General features: G+C 38.6%; 1 protein-coding gene across 3 annotated transcripts in view; it reads right to left on the reverse strand.

The window, feature by feature from the left end:
* The window catches only part of LOC136857612 (ATP-dependent DNA/RNA helicase DHX36), a 294,182-nt gene that overhangs the window by 65,197 nt on the left and 208,687 nt on the right, over nucleotides 1-20,298 (reverse strand). For all 3 annotated transcript variants that reach the window (XM_067136394.2, XM_068225253.1, XM_068225254.1), the window contains exons 14-15: nucleotides 18,353-18,525; nucleotides 4,215-4,370 (exon numbers count right to left, since the gene is read on the reverse strand). In XM_067136394.2, the coding sequence (XP_066992495.2) occupies nucleotides 4,215-4,370; nucleotides 18,353-18,525 (329 nt within the window). The remainder of the gene's footprint in view (nucleotides 1-4,214; nucleotides 4,371-18,352; nucleotides 18,526-20,298) is intronic.

Here is a 20,298-nt window from a genome sequence, read left to right on the forward strand (position 1 = left end):
ACCAATAATACGAATGTCCCGTCCATCAAGTCCTAATTCCCGAAGAATGTTCATAAGTTCATCATGGCGGACTGTATCGAAAGCCTTTTCGTAATCGATGAAACAAGCAAAAACATCGACATTGACATCTCGGCACCGTTGGACTAAAACCTGCAGACTGAATAATGCCTCTCTAGTACCAAAACCATGTCTGAATCCAAACTGCGCGGTTCCGATATTCTCCTCTCATTTATGATAAATTCTCGCATGCAAGACCTTTAGGAATATTTTCAGAACGTGGCTCATCAAACTAATTGTTCTATATTCATTGCAGAATTTTGCATTGGCTCTCTTAGGCAATATTACGAAAGTCGATTTGAGCCAGTCTCGAGGAATGGTTCCACTGCGGTGAATACTGTTGAATAGGTCAACTAATAATGAAAGGGATTTTTCTTTCTCAAGGAGTTTCAGTACCTCAGCATACATCTCATCAGGGCCTGGAGCCTTCCCATTCTTCGCTGTTCTTATGGCATATTCTACTTCTGCACGTGTGATATCCACACCATCGTCTGCCCAAACACCATGATCCACATTTCTGCGATCCAAGAAGAGATTTTGTACATATTCCATCCATTCCTTCAGTTTCTCTTCTGTGCTCGCTAAGATGTCACCATTCTTTTTTTTTTTTTTTTTTTTGCTTTGGGGCTTTATGTCGCACCGACACAGATAGGTCTTATAGCGACGATGGGATAGGAAAGGCTTAAGAGTTGGAAGGAAGTGGCCGTGGCCTTAATTAAGGTACAGCCCCAGCATTTGCCTGGTGTGAAAATGGGAAACCACAGAAAACCATTTTCAGGGCTGCCGATAGTGGGATCCGAACCTACTATCTCCCGGATGCAAGCTCACAGCCGCGCGCCTCTACGCGCATGGCCAACTCGCCCGGTGCCATTCTTATTAAGGAGGACTCCACTACCCTTCCTGTTATATGCACAAGTAACTTGTTTCACTTTCTTGTACATGTTGAAAAAATCATGTTTGGAATTCATTAATTCTATTTCGTTGCATTCCTCAGAGAGTTGTTGTTCTTTTGCATTCCTTATTCTTTGTCGTATTAAATTCTGCAAACTTTTGTACTTTACAGGAACTTTGTTTTTAAAAGACCTTCTCTAGTCCATCAGCTTCAGGATTTCTTCTGTCATCTACGGCTTGTTTTTCCTTCTTCCAGCATTCATTAATTTTACTTGACTTACGTCGTTAATTGCACATTTGATGTGATTCCAAGTGCCTTCAACATCATTTATATTAACGCTGTTTTGAACTTCCGCAAGTTTTACATGTAGAGCTGACTGAACTTCATCCTTCAGTGCTTGATCTTGAAGCTTCTGAATCTCAATCTGACTAAAACTCCCCTTTAAGTGACATTTCTTCAGCCTGAGATTCATGGAAGCAAACAGTAGGAGATGCTTATTGAGAAATATTGCAAAAAGTATCCGAACGCCGACAAGCAAGAAGGTATATAAAAAAATCAGTTCTCTGCGTTCAAACTTCCGGAAGGAAGTGAAGCGGCTTTGTGATACAAAAAGTGTGTTCACCAAACAAAATACCGACATGGACTGACTATAATTATATTGCCACGCATACTGTACGTCTATGACCGCTTTGCACAATATGTTGCACAACCATCAACATTATCTCCACACGATTCTATTTATTGCACAAACCCAATTGTTGTGCAATATTATTGTATGTCTGTGGACAGGTAACAATATATTGTACAATCCATTTTGTGCAATAATATTGCATGTCTATGGACCCCTTTAGGATAGCCCCTCGCTGAGTATTTGTTTTACGTCGCACCGACACAGATAGGTCTTTGCAAGTTATGAATCTCTTCCGTATTGACGGTTATCACTTTACAAAAGAAAATATTTATGGCAACGATGGGACAGGAAAGGGCTAGGAGTGGGAAGGAAGTGGCCATGGCCTTAATTAAGGTACAACCCCAGTATTTGCCTGGTGGGAAAATGGGAAACCATAGAAAACCATCTGCCGACAGTGGGATTCGAACCCACTATCTCCCAGATGCAAGCTCACAGCTGCGCGTCCCTAACCACCAACGAGTAGTTAAGCCCATACTCTTGATGGAGGTGCGATGCAGAAATGAGCTTGTAGAGAGCTGAAAAGAAATGGATATAGAAGAACTGGGATTAACGATGAGAGAACCAATCTGTTTGACAACGACCATGTATAAAGATGTGAGGGCTTTCAATCAATCAATCAATCAATCAATCAATCAATCAATCAATCAATCAATCAATCAATCAATCAATTAATTAATCTTTCTTAGCGGGTGAACCTTTGGCAATAATGAATACATTCAAGTACCTGGGCTCAGTTATTAGCACCAATACGACGATTGATGATGATGTGAAGCATTGCATCAATGTTGGATGGACCAAATGGCGTTTACTGACAGGCGTCTTACGTGACATGCGAATTCCTATCAAACTCAAAGGCAAGATATACAAGACTGTTGTTAGACCTGCCCTCACCTACGTCTCCGAGTGTTGGACAAGGCAAAAGAAGCATGATAAGTAAATGCATGTAACAGAAATGCGGATGCTCTGATGGTCAGCGGGTGTCACCCTCTTGGACCGAGTGCGCAATGAGTATAAACAAAGAACATTAAAAAATACGGTCGCTATCAGCGAGAAATTGGAGAAATGGCAGTTGCGCTGGTACGGACACTTACGTCAAGATGAAGATTGTTCTGTTAAGAAATCTCTTGCAATCGAGGAACCAAGGAGAGGACGCGGGCATCCAAGAATAACATGGTGGAGTACAGCCGGAAAGGCCTTGAATAGAAATGGCATTCCAGTCGCGGAAACATCCAAGGACACGGAGTACTCTCTAAGGATTAGAAGAGCCGATCCTGAGTGATACTTGGGAGTGTCCATTGTGGGCACACATACAGCCACAAAATAAGAAGATTCAATGAATGAATGACGGATCTCTCCTCAGTTGGTAGCTATCCGTGACTGGGTGAGAAGGTGGGCATTCATTCATTCATTCATTCATTCATTCATGTACGAACAGTATTATTCAATCATGAAATCATTCATTCACCAATTCATGCAGCTGTTCATTCAATTCATTCAAAATGTATGTTGTAACTGTAGGATAACTCTATAAAGACTTGTGATGCAAAAGTAAGCACTAATTCAACTTAGGAAAGGTAAGTTACATGTTCTCCTACACTATATATCACTGTTATTGTCTAGAACAAAAATTAATAAATTTTAAAAACTGTAATTTAGAAATTGAGTGGAAATAGTTTATAAGTTTAATTGTAATGTTTAATGTAGTAACAGATAAGTAAATAGTAACAAGGAAAAGAATGCATGTTTCAATACACATTTTGGATTACAATAAGTGATCTGAAACTGGGGATGGGAGTATTCTATTCTATAGTGGGGAATATCTGTTTACCTTTCAATGGTCTATGTATGGCTTGATTTGTACTTTTTGTCCCTTTCCTTTACTTATATCGACCGGTTGGGTTCCTTTTCTCCTAGTGTGTTTGTCCTGTGTTCCTGGTCTTTTACCCACCTGTATTTAGCTTTCTCTCGTTCCGCCGCCATAGTGTAATGGTTAACACTACTAGCTGCCGTCCTCGTATAGGATTCGTATGCCAGACCCATGATGAAGGAGTGGCGTGCCTGCCTCTTGTCCAGAGGCCCCGGGTTACATTTCCAGCAAGGAATTGAGGTCCACTCAGCATATGTGATTACAAGTGATGAGCTATCTGACAGTGAGATAATAGTTCCAGTCTAGAAAGTCAATGGCCAATAGGATTCATTGTGCTAACCACACAACACCTCGTAATCTGCAGGTCTTCAGCCTGAGCAGCAGTCACTTGGTAGGCTAAGGTTCTTTGGGGTTTGGTTTGGGATATATATATGCCTGCAGAAGATGCATCACTATTCACTTTGACCTGAGAAAGATTATGAAATTCTTGAGATTTTACCTGCCGGTCTTGAGTCTGTTGAGCAAGAAGAATTCCCAACCCAACTTGTTAGGTGGTCAGAAGTTTATTTCCCAAATGTTCTTTCTTTAAAACATTTATTGGTATGATTTTAAATTCATGCAAATAAATAAGTCTGCAGCAGAAACTAACTGTAGCCCTAATTAAAGAAATACACTTAGCTTTTAGTTTAGATTAGGGTACTACTTACTCCACAATGGCCACATTTGGGTAGAGACCAGCACAGATGATTGCCTTTACCAGGCTTGGATTGTCGGAGTTCAAGTTTGCTATGGGATCTTTTGCATAATTACTTCTCAAGAAGCCCATTTCATGGAGACTTTCAGCAAATTCAGTCTTTAATTTCCTGAAAACAATAGAAACCTAAGTATTAAAATCAGTATAAACACACTCTAAAACAGGCATGCATTCATTTTCACTCAAATAAGAAAGAGGAAGCTAGACATAATATTAAATTCACATTTTCCTTCAAGAGCCCCGAAGGGCCATTGTCATCTGCTCAGCTGATAGGCCTCCAGATTACGAGGTGTCACGTGGTCTGTACGACAAATCCTCTCGGCCGTTATTCTTGGCTTTCAAGACCGGACAATCACGAGTGCTACATACCGTATTTCACGGCATAATCGTCGCCACCGCGTAATCGTCGCATCCTTTATTTTCAATACAAAAATCGGACTTTAAACCTTTAATTACATAATCGTCGCACGTCCAAATTTTGTTCACTAATCTGGTTAAAAGGTAAATGGAACTGCAACATAAGTTGCACATGAATGCGCAATTTAAATACGTGTATGGTTTATGGGCAATTTGGCAACACAGTCACGTTTGCGACATGTTGCACAACGTATAAATAAATAATACCGGTATATGTACGACGCATGGCTTACCAGTAGACTATCGGCAGTTTGACAACGTGGTCGCGAGACAGTGTACTATTTATTCACCACCTACATATTATGAGTTCCCATTTGAAATACGTAAGGCTGTAAGTTATCGCTTATCGGCAACGTCGCCAGGAAATACCGGCTAGGTAGGTTGAATGGACCTCGAACCAGCCCTCAGATACAGGTAAAATTCCCTGACCCGGCCGTGAATTGAAGCCGAGGCCTCCGTGTAAGAGGCAAGCACGCTACCCCTACACCACGGGGCCGGCTCCTGTGTCATTGCGCACAAAGTGAAACCCAAGACGATAACGCAGATTTCCACGGAATTATTCAGCCGAATTATTTACGATGTCTCAGTTGTCATCGCTAGACTCTTATCTTACTACTACGTCATAAGTGTCCGGGCATGGGATGAAAACTTTTATCCAAGCAGTCAAGATAATTATTATCCAATGCTATTAAAGTTTTATTTTATAAACTCGTCAGTAATGTAATGTAAAATCATCAATAACTGGGAAGAAATATTAACCTAATTACCGTATGTTTAAAAGAAATTGAAAAAAATGAATGTTTGTTACTGACGTCTCGGATTACAGTCAACTATACAGTAGATCTACACCGCGCTAGCTAGAACTCCGGTTTGCGAGCTTTACGCAAGCGCAGTAGTGTGTCGCAACCAACGAGCTAAACTGATAAATTGTTGCATGCTTCCTTGCTGCCTAACAGTATTGGCTGCTCTGGAATGGACAGATCACAGATGCATTTATTTGTTTCAGATTTACGTGATTACTGTAGACATGTGTGCGTGAGAATTTAAGTTTTTAATTTGTGTTTTGGGTGTTTGCAGAAATAATTTGTTTTAATAGTGAACAATTACGGAAAGTCATTTATATCGCAAAACATTAACATGTGAAGCATTTATAAGCGATTATGGGTAAATATAGAAACTATTCTGCGGGCTTCAAGCTAAGCGTAATTGCCTTCGCTGAACAGCACGGGAACAGAGCTGCAGAAAGAAAATTTCCTGTGAGTGAAAAGTTGGTGCGTGACTGGCGGAAAGTAAAAAACAAGCTAAAAAGCACAAACCCTTCTAGACGCGCGTTTAGAGGTCCTAAAACAGGGAAGTTTCCTATAATTGACGAAGAAGTGTTTAGGTACGTCAGTGAAATACGTAACAATGGCTGCAGTGTATCATATGAAATGTTACAAATTAAGGGACAGGAGGTAGCGCGCAAACACAACATACCGGTAACTCAGTTTAAGGTGACTCGTGGGTGGATTAAGGGGTTCATGCGACGACACAATCTGTCAGTGCGAAGGAGAACAACACTAAGCCAAAAGTTGCCTGCTGATTACATGGACAAGATTGTAAATTTTCACCGATTTGTCATACGTTTGCGCAAGGAAACTTCGTACTTGCTTTCTCAAATCAGTAATGCCGATCAGACTCCAATCTTTTTTGATATGCCTCGCAACAGCACTATTGCGCTAAAAGGATCACTGAGTGTATTAATGAAAACCAGCGGTAGTGAGAAGTTGCGATGCATGGCAATGCTAGCCATTACAGCTGACGGGAGAAAGTTGCCGCCTTACATCATTTTCAAGAGGAAAACGATGCCTAAGAATATACAGTTTCCCCGTGGAATTCATGTACGAGTGCAACCAAAGGGTTGGATGGATGTAGAACTCATGCTGGACTGGGTTAAAACTGTGTGGAATAGAACACCTGGTGCACTACTAAAACAACCAGCTCTGCTTGTTTTCGATAGTTTCCGAGGTCACCTCGTGAACGAAGTGAAGCAAATTCTCACTACAAATAAGACACGACAGATAGTCATTCCTGGTGGCCTAACATCTGCTTTGCAGCCACTAGACGTATGTGTTAATAAACCCTTTAAAGACCACTTACGTCGATTTTACAACGAGTGGATGATGAGCATAGATAAGAAATGTGTTTTTCCACCATTCAATACACAATTTATTTTAATAGATTAAGCTAGTACCGGTTTCGGCTCTTTAACGGCCATCATCAGCTAGTACATGTTTTGTTTTAGCCATTAGACAATACACAAGTTGTTATTGTATTAGGCATCCGGATGTCTAATGGGGGATGGAATAATAGCATATAATTAAAATATCAGTGGTCAGGTTAAAAAGTTATAAATAGAGCATGAGTATGTAAAACATATTAAAAACACACAGGTCACAATATATAACATTTAAAAAGTTTCAACACATTAAAATTGTACGTATAGGTAGACACTTGTTAAAATTTTTCAATTTATGTTATATGGATTCCATTCTTCTGTCCTCTGTGCAGATCCTTCTAAGTAATGTTGATTTTAGTTGCGTAGGGTAATCTTCGAGGACATTTTGAAACTAGTGTATGTCTTATTGATGTGGGCCTTTGTCATGATGAAATTTCGTTATGTTATATATCCCAACTTGTGATATACTATGGCAAGTTTCAATAAACAGCAGGTCTCGAGCATGTATTTAGAAGTAGTCGGTGGTAACACTTCTCTCGTCTATGTTTGTTCTTGTAGTCTGTAAAGATAAAGTGAAATAAGTATGCCGGTAGTGTGTGCATGAAGGAATGCCTAGTGTGTGTATGGAAAGAGTACTTACTATAGTTGTTGTGGAAGTCTTGTGCTGATGTGTTTGAAAGCTTGTTGTGTTCTACTGCGAGTGAGTCTGGGGCTCATATTAGCTGTGGAGGGGAATGTAGGTGGAGGGGAAGAAGGAGTGGCCGTTGGAGAAGTAGGGGCGGGGTCAGGCTTGTGATTCGTTGGTTTGTTAGAGCGTGTGTTTACTATTTTGAGATAATCATTCTTTAATATCGGAATGGCTTTGTCAAAAATAATGCTGGTTTTTTCATTAATATCATTAATGTTATGATTGGGGTTGGCGTACTGGTCTAAAGAAATGTAGAAATCTTCGGTTCTGTTGAGCAGGGGGCCCTTGGAGTTTATATTTAGTATCGTCATGTCGTTGTTGATGTTTGTGAAACTATGCTTGGATTCTTCTACATGTTGGCCTATTGATGAGAAATGGTTATGTTTTACTGCATTTACATGTTCATTGTAGCGGATGGTGAAGTTTCTGCCTGTACGTCCTATGTAACTTATGTCACAGTTGTTACATTTGATACGGTAGACACCTGACTGGTTGTATTTATTGTTATTATTGACTGTTTTAGTGTTATGTATAATGTTGGTACTATTGTGTGTGGTTTTGAATACTGTTTTTATGTTGTGCTTCTTGAAAATATTAGTTATAGTATATATATGGGTGTTGTTGAAGGTAAATAGAGCATAGTCTTTTTTGGGTTTGGCTGTTTTTGCTAATTTAGTTTGAGGTTGTAATTTTATTTTGTGAATGATTTTGTTGACCATTTCTTTGCTGTATCCGTTGTGTTTAGCTATGTCGTGGATTAACTTCAATTCATTATTTTGGTCTTCTGTTGTCATTGGGGTGTTAAAGGCTCTATAAATCAATACTATAATAGGCTGCTCTTTTATGTGTATTGGGATGAATGGAGTCATTTTTTTATGGTATTTGAGGTGTGTGTGTGGGTTTCCTGTAGATCTTGTAAGATAAGTGGTTGTCGTGTCTGGTTATTGTTAAGTCTAGGTAATTTAGTGCACGGTTATTTTCGGTTTCTTTGGTGAATTTAATTTGGGGATCTAGAGTGTTAAGCTTATCTAGTATAATTTGTGCGTCAGTGGATCTATTATCTAAAACTACGAAGACATCGTCAACAAATCTGCACCAAAAATGTATATTCTCTATTTCTTTGATTGACGTGTATTCTAGGTTATCTATGTATATTTCTGCTAATATTCCGGAGGCAGGAGACCCCATAGGTAGGCCTTGTTGCTGATAAATGGTATCGTGAAATCTGAAATAGTTATTGTTTATGGCGAATTCAAGTAAGTTTATGAATTCGTTTATTTCTAAGGTGCTCAAGTTGCTATTGTTTTTTTAGGTTAGATTCTATTATTTTGATTGTTTGTTTAACAGGAATGTTAGGGTACATATTTATTATGTCAAATGAAGCAAGGGTATGGTGTTGTTCGATCTTTAGCTCTTTGGTTCTGTTGCAAAAATCTATTGAGTTTAGTATTGTTTTGTTTGCTAAAAATGTATAGTGCTTTTTTAATTTTTTTTGGATGAATTGCGATAATTTGTAGGTTGGACTGGCTCTATAGTTTATAATAGGTCTCATAGGTACGTCTTCTTTATGTATTTTTGGGTAGGCTTTCGCGGTCGGTAATTGGGGGTTCATTGTTATGAGTTTAGCAGATTCAGTTTCGGTGAGAAGAAAATGTGTGTTTTTAAGTAAAATTTTTAAATTCCTTTGTATGTTATTGGTTGGATCTCGGCGTTTAATAGAAAAAGTATTGTCTTGGAAACATTTTTTAGTCTTTGTTATGTATTCATTTTTATCCATAATGACCGTAGTGTTGCCTTTGTCGGCCTTCGTTACTAGTAGATTGTTCTGTTTTATTTTATTTTTGAGTTTGTTTAAGTTCGATCTATTGGTGGTATGCATGTTTGGGTTATTATTGTGGACGCTATTGATGTATTGCGGGATCTTTCTACTGATTTCGTGTCTTGCTTCGTCTCGTATGTCATATGGGATCTTTTGTAAAGCAAGTTCTGTTTCGGTAATGGTAGTTATAATATTCTGGTAGGATGATGCATTACCCCAGTTGTGTTTGGGTCCCCTGTTCAATATATCCGTTTCTACGTCGTCAAATACGGTTTGCGTAAGATTTTTTATAGGCGGATGGAATTTATGTTGGGAATTCTTGTTAGGAAGAGAGGGATCTTTGTTTTGGATTATGGTTAGTGGCTTTGGTTTACTTTGTTGTTGTTTCAGTGTTTCCAGTTTTTTGTTTAGTGTGTTTTGTTTCTTTATGGCTAAGTCTTCTATTTTTTCTCTGGAAATTCGTTGAAAGTAATTCCAATAGCTGTGTGGGAGTTCATGGGATGCTTTCAGGTGTGTTGAGTAAAGTTCATTATTAAGGTGTTGTTTCTTCTGATATAGGAATTTTATTTCTTCTTTTAACCAAATTTCATGAGTCCTGTTTTGTGTTTTGCGTGTCTGAGCGGTTCGTCTGTGTTTATTATTGTATTTCTGGAGAAATTTCGGTGTTAAGTTGTTTGAAATTTATAAATAATAAAATGGATGATGAGCGGCGATCAGCAATTGACGCCCGCCGGAAATATCAGGCGTCCACCCTTGGACTTGTTATGCTCGTGGGTGAAGAAGAGTTGGGATCTTATACCACCTGAACTAGTCTCCAAGAGCTTCAAAAGGACTGGGATTTCGAATGCACTAGACGGTTCCGACGCAGTGTGGCAGGGAGACGAAGAATCTGATACTGGTATTAACAGAGGCGAGGACGGCGCATCAGATAGCGAAACCTGCGATAGCGACACCGAAGATTTGGAATAAATTGCGTACCGGTAAGTCCGCATTTCACAACAAAGCGATAATTTTTTGCAAGTGTAATATTTTAACTTTAATACTCAAATTAATGACAAATTAACTTAATACGTTCATTTTTATTTTCAGGTTGGAAAAACGTTCGTCGAATTGTTGCGAAAAATTATGAATTTTGTTTTAGAGTATTTTAATTATTTTGATGTATAAACGCGAGTATTACGTGCATCTTAAATTTGTATCAAATACAATTTAGTTATAAATACTTTTTTGAGTAATACAAATACTGGTATTAAATATTCATCATATAATGGTCGCACCCTACAAGTTTTTTCGAAAATTTTGGTATAAAAAGTGTGACGATTATGCCGTGAAATACGGTATTAATTCTGAATAGCCCACTGCACAGTAGCGCCTGACCTGCAGCTCGGATCCCAGCCAACAGAGCAGAATTGGCAAAGACACAGTAGTTCAATCAGAAGAGCATCATTGCTCTGAATCCTTCCAGTACCTGATTGACATTTTTGCTCTGTACAGTAGAATCTTATTAATCTGGACCCCATTAGTCTAGACAATGTTTAATCTGGACAGCCGTTTAATAATAATACATAAATGCAAATACAGTATAAAGCTGAGTTACGAACACAATGTTGTAACTACGCAGGAGGAGATTGTTAAAAATGTGATCACTGAAGAAAGCTCTGAAATGGATGAACATGACTAGGATGAAGCAGGTGATATTATTAACCCTAAGCCAAAACTTGGTGAAATTAAAGACCATCTAAATATTGTCATTAAATATGTTGAAGATAAGTTATGTTTTAAGGTGTCCAGCTCCATGGCTAAATGGTTAGCGTGCTGGCCTTTGGTCACAGGGGTCCTGGGTTCGATTCCTGGCAGGGTCGGGAATTTTAACCATCATCGGTTAATTTAGCTGGCACTGGGTATATGTGTCGTCTTCATCATCATTTCATTCTCATCATGACGCGCAGGTGCCTACGGGCGTCAAATCAAAAGACCTGCACCTGGCGAGACGAACATGTCATCGGACACTTCCAGCACTAAAAGCCGTACGCCATTTCACTTATGGAGGGAGAAATATGGTAAAGTGCAGTGGCATGCGGTAAACATATTCATTACCCCAGTTGAAAAAACGTTTTTTAAATATAAACAATCGTAGCCCCACTACACTCTCTAAAGTCAACATTACCATTTTATAAGGCTGCATTTTTCATGGAAAGGTCTACCTGAGAAAGACCTTTCAAGAATATTTTCAACCACACGCTCACACATACTTCCAAATTGATATTCATGGCAGTGATGACACCATCATAACTTAATCTATAACAGATTTTAAACAATGTACTTACAGTTTCATCCAGTGATGCTTCGTGTACAGTCATGGTTTTCACAAAAATACACTGGGACTAACTATTTGTTTTTTACTTAAAAAGCCTAATCTAAACTAATCAGCAAAATTTAACTGGTATTTTACCATCGTTGAAGTTTTATAGCTTCACTCGCTTCACTGAGTATACGTGCATCAACGACAAATGAGGGGAAATATTTGTCACGACGTATAACACACATTGTATTCATGAAGAATGCCACAGAACTCACGAAACCTTCACCTACAATCAAAGAGGAAGACTACAAAAATTCATTACAGTGGAACCTCGTTTCTCCGTTTTCGGAGGGATCACGGAAAAAAACCGTACAACACGGGAAAACTGAAAATCCGGGAATGAATGAACCATCAACAATTTGGCTAAACATCACAAAAATGAAATGTATATAGGCCCCAATGGGCCTTCTGCCTACCAAGCGACCGCCCTCAGTCCAAAGGCCTGGAGATTACGAGGTGACGCGTGGTCAGTGTGACGAATCCTCTTGGCCGTTATTCCGGGCTCTCTAGACTGGGGCCACCATCTCACCATTCAATTAGCTCTTTAATTAAAGGTAATCATAAAATGAGTGAACCTGGAACCAGCGCTCATATCGAGGTAAAAATTCCTGACCCGGCCGGTAATCGAACCCAGGCCCTCCGGGTGAGAGGCAGGCAAGTTAGACCGCGGGGCCGGCTTCGAACATTAATTACCGGTACGCGCCTTACAAATCTCGAAACTTTACATTAAGTTTCACCGGGGAAACTTCGTCAGTTTTGCTCTGAAAACTTCTTTCAGTTCAGCAACTTTGATCAGCCGGAGCCAGACTCTTCGAAAAAGCTAATACCCGTAACGGCAAGCCAAACAGCAATCAACCACAAGTAGTTTTTAATTCTCTAATCTAATAAAATAAAGCACATTAGATACAAAAGTGCCCAACATGATGGCGAAATCCTCTTTTTTATCTTCCATTGTAATTTGGTCACCGGTATATTGCTTGTAGTCAGTTTATGGAAATCTTGTACCGCGTAAATTAGGCCTACATCAGCTTTTCAAGGTTATGTTGAACTCGAGAATATGGTTGCAAGTTATGAATCTCATTCCGTATTGACGGTTATCACTTTACAAAAGAAAATATTTATAAAATCCTCCTATCAATACAAGTCAAGTCATCTGTTAGATGAAGCAAAGTCTATACATGTTTCAGCCTAATCTCAAGGCCATCTTCAGTAGTAAAACAATGATTACATAATATACAAACAAATTAAAAAAAATCGTAATGATGTGAAGTGACAGTGATCATGATTGGTGAGTTAAAAACACATTGAGGTACAAAGTCCTCTCGTCTAATAGATCTTGCTGACTCCTCAGCATAGTGTTTTAACAGTCAGCAAGATCTATTAGACGAGAGGACTTTGTACCTCAATGTGTTTTTAATTCACCAATCATGATCACTGTCACTTCACATCATTACGATTTTTAATTTGTTTGTATATTATGTAATCATTGTTTTACTACTGAAGATGGCCTTGAGATTAGGCTGAAACATGTATAGACTTTGCTTCATCTAACAGATGACTTGACTTGTATTGATAGGAGGATTTTATAAATATTTTCTTTTGTAAAGTCGAGAATATGGTTTCGAATTGTTTCAAATGTAAGTATTGATCTTCAAGTTCTCAAATGCATTAAATTCAATTCTGCCCGTCACAAACCACAATCAAATTGGAAAGAGAAAAAATACCATTAACATTTCCAAAATTACGATTATTCGTGACCATGAGCTCAGCTGGAAAGCGCGCTCGCTGTACAAGTCAGTACGAGCGTGAAATGATACAAAGCTTTAAATGTAACGTGCGCAAATAAAACGACTGCGGTTATTACAACGTTTTAACACAAAAAAGTGAAATTCCCAGTCTTATATTCGGATGCAAACAGTAATAGGCAATCCCAAAACCTTCCTTGGCTTCATGTATGTAAGGTGCAACATCTGTTCTGGTCTCGATAACATAATCGTGTACGATAATATGAAATTACTACTGTAAATTTGCGTTACTTAAGAAGGAGCAGTTTTGATTCCTGCCTGAAAGCCCAGTGAATATACAGTGCCTTGAGTGCCGAACAGGTTTTCGGCAATACACTTTTGAAAAAAAAGTAAAAAAAATAAACATCTAACCCTGGACACAATGTAGACGTTTTGCAAGTACAGTATGAACATTTGACGAAATTCGTTCCGTCTTAAAGTAGAGCTGTCAAAATGCAGTCTGTCTCCTTCCAATTGTTGTGGACACTCTCTGCTTTATGATTTCCATGGATTCTCTAAACAATACCACCCGAATGCGATGCTAAGATGGTCCCTTATGCAAGTTCGCCGCCGATCACTATTCCAGTACAGTACTTCCTCAAATTACCGCAATGAAGAGACGTTAACACCAAGATCCGCAAGTATGTCGCGGCCGTCATTTCGTGAGACGCAGTTTCTTGAAAAACGCATGATCGAGTATTTAGCATTGATGGGACTGAAATTTCTGGACGGGTGTACCAGGAAATCGTTTCTTCGAGGAACGGATAATGTGGAATTTTTACAACGTGATTTAATTAGGATGCTCGCGGGACCACATAATTTGAACGAATAATACGGGAAAAAGTAGTTTCCGGGAACGTATAATCGAGGTTCCACTGTATGTACAACCATTCACGCTTAACTCTGTGTTCATGCTGGGCAACCTAAGTATTTTTCTGCGGCTATCGGAACACATACTCTACACGTGCCATCAATGAATTGCTCGAATAAACTGTATACATGCCGAAACCCAATACTAAAATATATTCTTCTATATTACAATTGATTTCATATACTAGCTCTATTTTTATTAGCAAGAAGATCTGCAAGTGGCTGTACTGTTAAAATGTTATTTTTCTTGCAGTCCTTATTGTGTGGCGCTGAAGACTTCAAGTGTCAAGTATTAAAAGTAACACCCCTTACCTAAGCTAGCTGGCCTGTCGCTCTAAATTGCTGTCGGGGGAGGGGCACAGCTCCGCCTCAAGGAAGCTTCAAGTGCACGCGTCACTCAAGCAACCTTAAATTTCGCTGGGGGTAGCTCTCTATTGTGCCGGCAAGGAAACCCACCTCGCTGGAGAAGCTGAACTGCGGTAGTGCGAGCGGATTGTCGAGACAGCTGTACTTGGCTTGGCTTAGGTGTTCACAATTTTTTAAACATTATAAAAAGTGTTCTAAGGAATAATTAAAAAATGTTAATACAAAGTTATTTACCCCAGCAGCGCTGGGGTAGATGGGGTTCAGAGCACGCCACTGGTAAAGGGCAAAATATAAAATAATTCTTTTACTGAAAATAAGTAAATAACAGAAACATTTTATTTCATATACAGTATAATCCTGATTTTGTGTGACCTTGATTTAGCGTAAACCCACATATAAAGGTAGAAATTCTAATCCCGAAAAATTATTCCATCGATTTAAAGTAATTCACATTAGGGCAAAACCTGCATTTAGCGTAAGCAAATGTTAAAATTCTAAAGTACATATTTCTATTTGTTATGGTTATGGGACATTAAGAACCTATGAAAACATAATAAGCTTGCTAAGAATGATTCAAGGCAGAAGAGGAATTTAGAGTGCAGGCACTTAGGGCTGAAGTGAGATGTCAGACACAGATAAACATCCAACCAGGCCGCTGTTGTACAGTAGAAGTAAACCCCATTTTAATGAAAATATTATTATGTCCTTCAAAAATTCCTATATTAATCTGTGCAATATCCTTCAGTTACAATGAGAACCATTTTAATGATTCATCCATCATTACGGGCAAATTCGGGTGTGTTAGTTTTCCATTATCAATATTCATACACTCTACTCAAGTCCCCAGCTTTTACATGAATGCGATCGATCATCCTCCGTATCGATTCCTTGCACACCAGCTCTCCCTACAACTCCAACTGGTGTAAACAAACTTTGGGAGAACATGTTTTTGCAATAAGTGCACTGACAGCAGTTGTTAACTCCTTAGAAATTAAGGCCGAAGTAAATGATTGCTTAATTTTAAAACTATGTACTGAAATAAAATAAGAATGTGATAATTCTCTTTCTCAAGATACAGCAGTGTGCATAGTTAATTTCAGAGGTTAGGCTATGTACTTTCACATCTAGTTAAATTTCAGAAAGGCTGTTCCCATGTAAATTTATAGCGAAAAGGTTATCATTGCTCTACAGGAAGCACGAAATATGTTTACATAATACGCGCACAGTAAACCTAGGTTGGGTGACGCCGTTTGGAGTAAGAGAATGGAAACATTTGCCACAAGCCACAAGTGATGCTATTACAAATTTTTAAGAATGAAACTGAACATGTGCGTTCAGAGTTTTGGAATTAGAAAATACCATGCTAATACGTAGGCCGCTGTTTGGAAAACATCCACATATTTTTTAAAAACAAACCTCTTGCTGTTTCATACTGATTTTAATATGTTTTTGTGCGAGTTTGGTGTCTTTCCTAACTTTTACGGAAAATAGTGTATAACCTTATAAGAACAACCTTAAACCGAAGTGGTTTTGCATTCACTGACAAACGTCTACTGTCAAAAGGAAGGGATAATTATGGACTCACCATTATCAGGAATAATAGCGAACATGGTAAGATTGAAAACAATTTCTTAACCAACTAAGAGATGTAGAGGGAGAACAAGTTTTAAGAGATGAGCAACTAAAAGAAGCTACAAAGCTGGTTACAAATAGAGGATTATGGAAGCATTTAGTTAATTTGCAGAGGCTTGCAGACTGAATGTTAAAAGGCGTAACAGTGTACAATTAAGATGTATGTATGAGATAATGATCCATCATCTAGCAACCACATTTCCTTGTGTATGTGCCTTGCAATTATTCAGTTGGGTTGTGCAAAATAGCATAGGTCTGTTAATCTGATGACAGTGCAAAGGACTAAATTGTTAGGCTATACCCAAGCATGCATGCATTAATTATTTCATTACATTTCTTCTTCGTTCTTCGATTTTGGCCTACTTTGGACCATTGTAAACAATTGACTTGCTGGTTAGTCCTTTTTCCTTCTCCCAGAACTACTTCATCATTTCACTGTGGTTCCTCTTTCTCTCCTCTGGCGATATGTTCTTGAACCCTTGCCTAGTTCTACTTTCTCTTAAAACAATAATCACTGCCACCACCTTGAATTTATCAATTTTAGCTTGAAACATATCTCTATTAAGGATTTCTTTTAGATTGATTCCAACTTCCTCAATGTCCTTTCTTGTTTCTTCTACCCGTTTAGTAGTTGCTTTTAATTTGATGATGTAGTTAAAGACTTTCTTTGTTAGTCTACTCTCGTTCATTCTTGTGAGGTGCCATAAAACTTCAGTCTCCTCTTATGTATGCTGTCTGTGATCTTCTCTGTCTGTATAGATCTTCATTTCTCCTATTCCTCCAAGTACCATCCTTTTTTTTGTGGTCCTGAGATCTTTCTCAAGATTTTCTTTCTTTCTTTCTTTCTTTTCTAGCTCATCCATTTCCCCTTTCTTATTCAGTATCAGACGTTCTGAACTGTAAAGTTCCTCTGGCTTTATAACCGTGGTATAGTGTCTGATCTTTGCTCTGTAAGATATCATTCTTTTATTGTATTTATAACTCCATCTTTCTGGCCTTTGCCTTATTTGCTTCCTTATCAAGCCAATTCGGCTGGACCCATTCACCAAGATATTTAAATTTATCTGACCTCTTGATTTTCCCATACTTTGTTTCCAGATGTTTTTCTTTATTACGTTCATATTCCATATAATCTGTCTTTTCATATGAGACCCTGAGTCCTGCTTTCTCTGCGATTTCATGTAATTTTTCAAGCATTATTTGGGCTTCTTCTTTATCTCCTCTAACAGTGCCATGTCATTTACAAAGAAAAAGCTAAGCCAAACTAGTTAAGGTGCAATACAGTACAAAGTTGTAACTACAGTAGAGTGTGTAGGGTAGATATCTCCTTATTTCATTGTTATCACTGTGTAAATAATCTGTGATGGTACACCTTATGTTAATACAGGCAAAGATTTCTGGAAAACGTGTTTCTACTGAAACCTCGATTCAAGGCAAACCCCCATTTAAGGTTAAAAATATCAGGTCCCGGTAAAAACGCTAAATAGGGCTCTAGTGTATCATTAATTTTGAAGCATAATTTCTGTATTCCAAGTTCTTGGGTTCAGCTCTTGATTGATTCAATAGTTTGGAAAGCAGAAAACAAACATAAACCCATGAGGTAAAGTGTTCTAGACAATTTTATACACTAAAGTGCATTTAATTACATGAAACAACTGTTTAACTTACTTCATAAAGTGCATTTAATTACATGTGTTTTTGATTGATTTTGAAGTGAAGGAACTTGGTGCCTTCAATACTTTATTGCATTTGATATGTCTTCCTTATGCGATATTACAACTTGATAACGAACATGACTGTTGCACGCGTAACCATTTTTAACAATACAAAATAATCTGACCAATCGGAAATAGGCGTGGAAAGTGCTAACTTCAATTAATGAAATGAATTTATAAAAATTAAGTCATAACAACATGAAACAACTGTTTAACTTACTTCAAAGTTCGTAGCACACTTCCAGACATGAAGTGCTTTCTGCAAAACTTCCTATCTCTAGTCCTGCTTGTAACATCTTCCCATCTCTTGATACCTTCAGCAAAGACGAGATGGTCACTTTTTGAGCCTTGGGACAGCTCTAGTTTTATAGCATTCGCTTCTTTGTCTCTGCCCTGTAATAAGAAACCAAGAAACACATATAAAACTAGCGATCACTTTACTTTACCAAGAACTACAGACCAATTTCTTTGTTGTGCCATCTTTACAAAATCTTAAAACGAATGATTTTGGATAGACTGTATGAAATGGTAGGACCATTGTTCATTCCAGAACAAGCAGGCTTTCAACCAGGGAGAAGTTGTACTTCCCAAATACTACATCTCATGCAGCATATTCATGAGGTTTTTTTTCAAGGTCCGATCAGTCACAAAATTAAAACCAGTGAGAATCCGATGAAACGTTGCGCAGTGTCTCTAGTATGCCCGTTGACCGTATCACGTCACACTTGTCAGTTCTGAGCGTGCAGTGAGCACGTAAACATACCTAAAACAATAGAGTCTCCCGCCAAGTGTGAAGTGAATGCTGTCATTCGATTTCTTCATGCTGAGGGGTGCATTGACGAATGAGTAATGCTTATAGTAAAACTTTCATGAGTGACAGCAAAGTACGGCAATGGTGCAGGACCTTTGAAGTAGGATGGACAGATGTTCATGATGCAGGCGGTTAGGGAGAGAAGTGAGCATCAACCGATGATCTTGTTCAGCGATTTGAGAAAATCGTCAGTTCACAATTTCTGTGTTAAGTGATTTTTTCCCGAAATTTCAAGGTCGGCGCTCTATACCATCATGAGTGAGAGACTTCAGTACCACAAACTCTGTGCGAGGTGGGTTTCCAAGATGCTGTCCGACCATCACAAAACACAGTGAATCGGCACCACCTTAATGTTTCTCCAGTGCTACCATGCTGAAGGAGAACATTTTTTGAACAAAACTGTCACAGGTAAAGAGACATGGGTCCATTTCAAAAATGAAGAAACAAAAGAGCAAACCAAACAATAAATGCATTCTCATACCCCGAGTAAACCAAAGAAGTACAAGCGAACTTTCTCCATCAGAAAGTATATGGCTACTGTGTTCTGGGACCAAAAAGGAGTTTTGTTGGTGGAATTCATGGAATGTTGTACGACCATCACTGCAGCATCATACAGCATGACTCTTCAACGTTTATGAAGGGCAATTCAGAACAGGTGAAGAGAAATTTTATCATCAGGCATTGTCCTTCTTTAAGACAATGCTTGGCCGCACACTGCAGTGCAAAAAAGATGCTCCTGCAGTGTTTTCAATGGGAAGTGTTTCGTCACCCACATACAGTCTGGACTTGGCTCCCTCTGATTCATCTCTTTCCTCACATAAAACACTGGCTAGGAGGACAGCATTTTGACACAGACGAGCTGCAGACCAATGTAGAAAAGTGGCTGAAAGGAGAGGCGGCTGCCTTCTATGACAGGGGACTGGAAATTTGGTACCTCACTACGACAAATGTCAATGTTGGAGTGGTGACTATGTAGAGAAGTAGCTGGACGGTGTACTTAAATGTTGCAAATAGATTTTTACTGTGGTTTTAACTTCACGAATCACATTTCAGCTGCTTCAAGTCTTGTTTTCCCAAGGTCCAAGTTTCACATCCGTAAATCATCACACTCCATACAAAGATTTTAACCAATTTCTTCCTAAGTCTCTAAACTTTTGTTCTGAAAAGCTTGTTTCGCCATTTCTATCCTCCATTTGACCTCCTGTTTTCAGCCTCAATAATACTTTCCAAATAGAAGAATTCCCTCACCTGTTCTAATTTAATTTGGACTAGTTTTATATTTGTTATATACAGTAGAACCTCGATAATTCGAAATCGGTTAATTGAAAATGCCGCCTAATTCGAAGAAGCTCTCG

The sequence above is a fragment of the Anabrus simplex genome, chromosome 1 (assembly GCF_040414725.1).
Source record: "Anabrus simplex isolate iqAnaSimp1 chromosome 1, ASM4041472v1, whole genome shotgun sequence".
Lineage (NCBI taxonomy): Eukaryota > Metazoa > Arthropoda > Insecta > Orthoptera > Tettigoniidae > Anabrus > Anabrus simplex.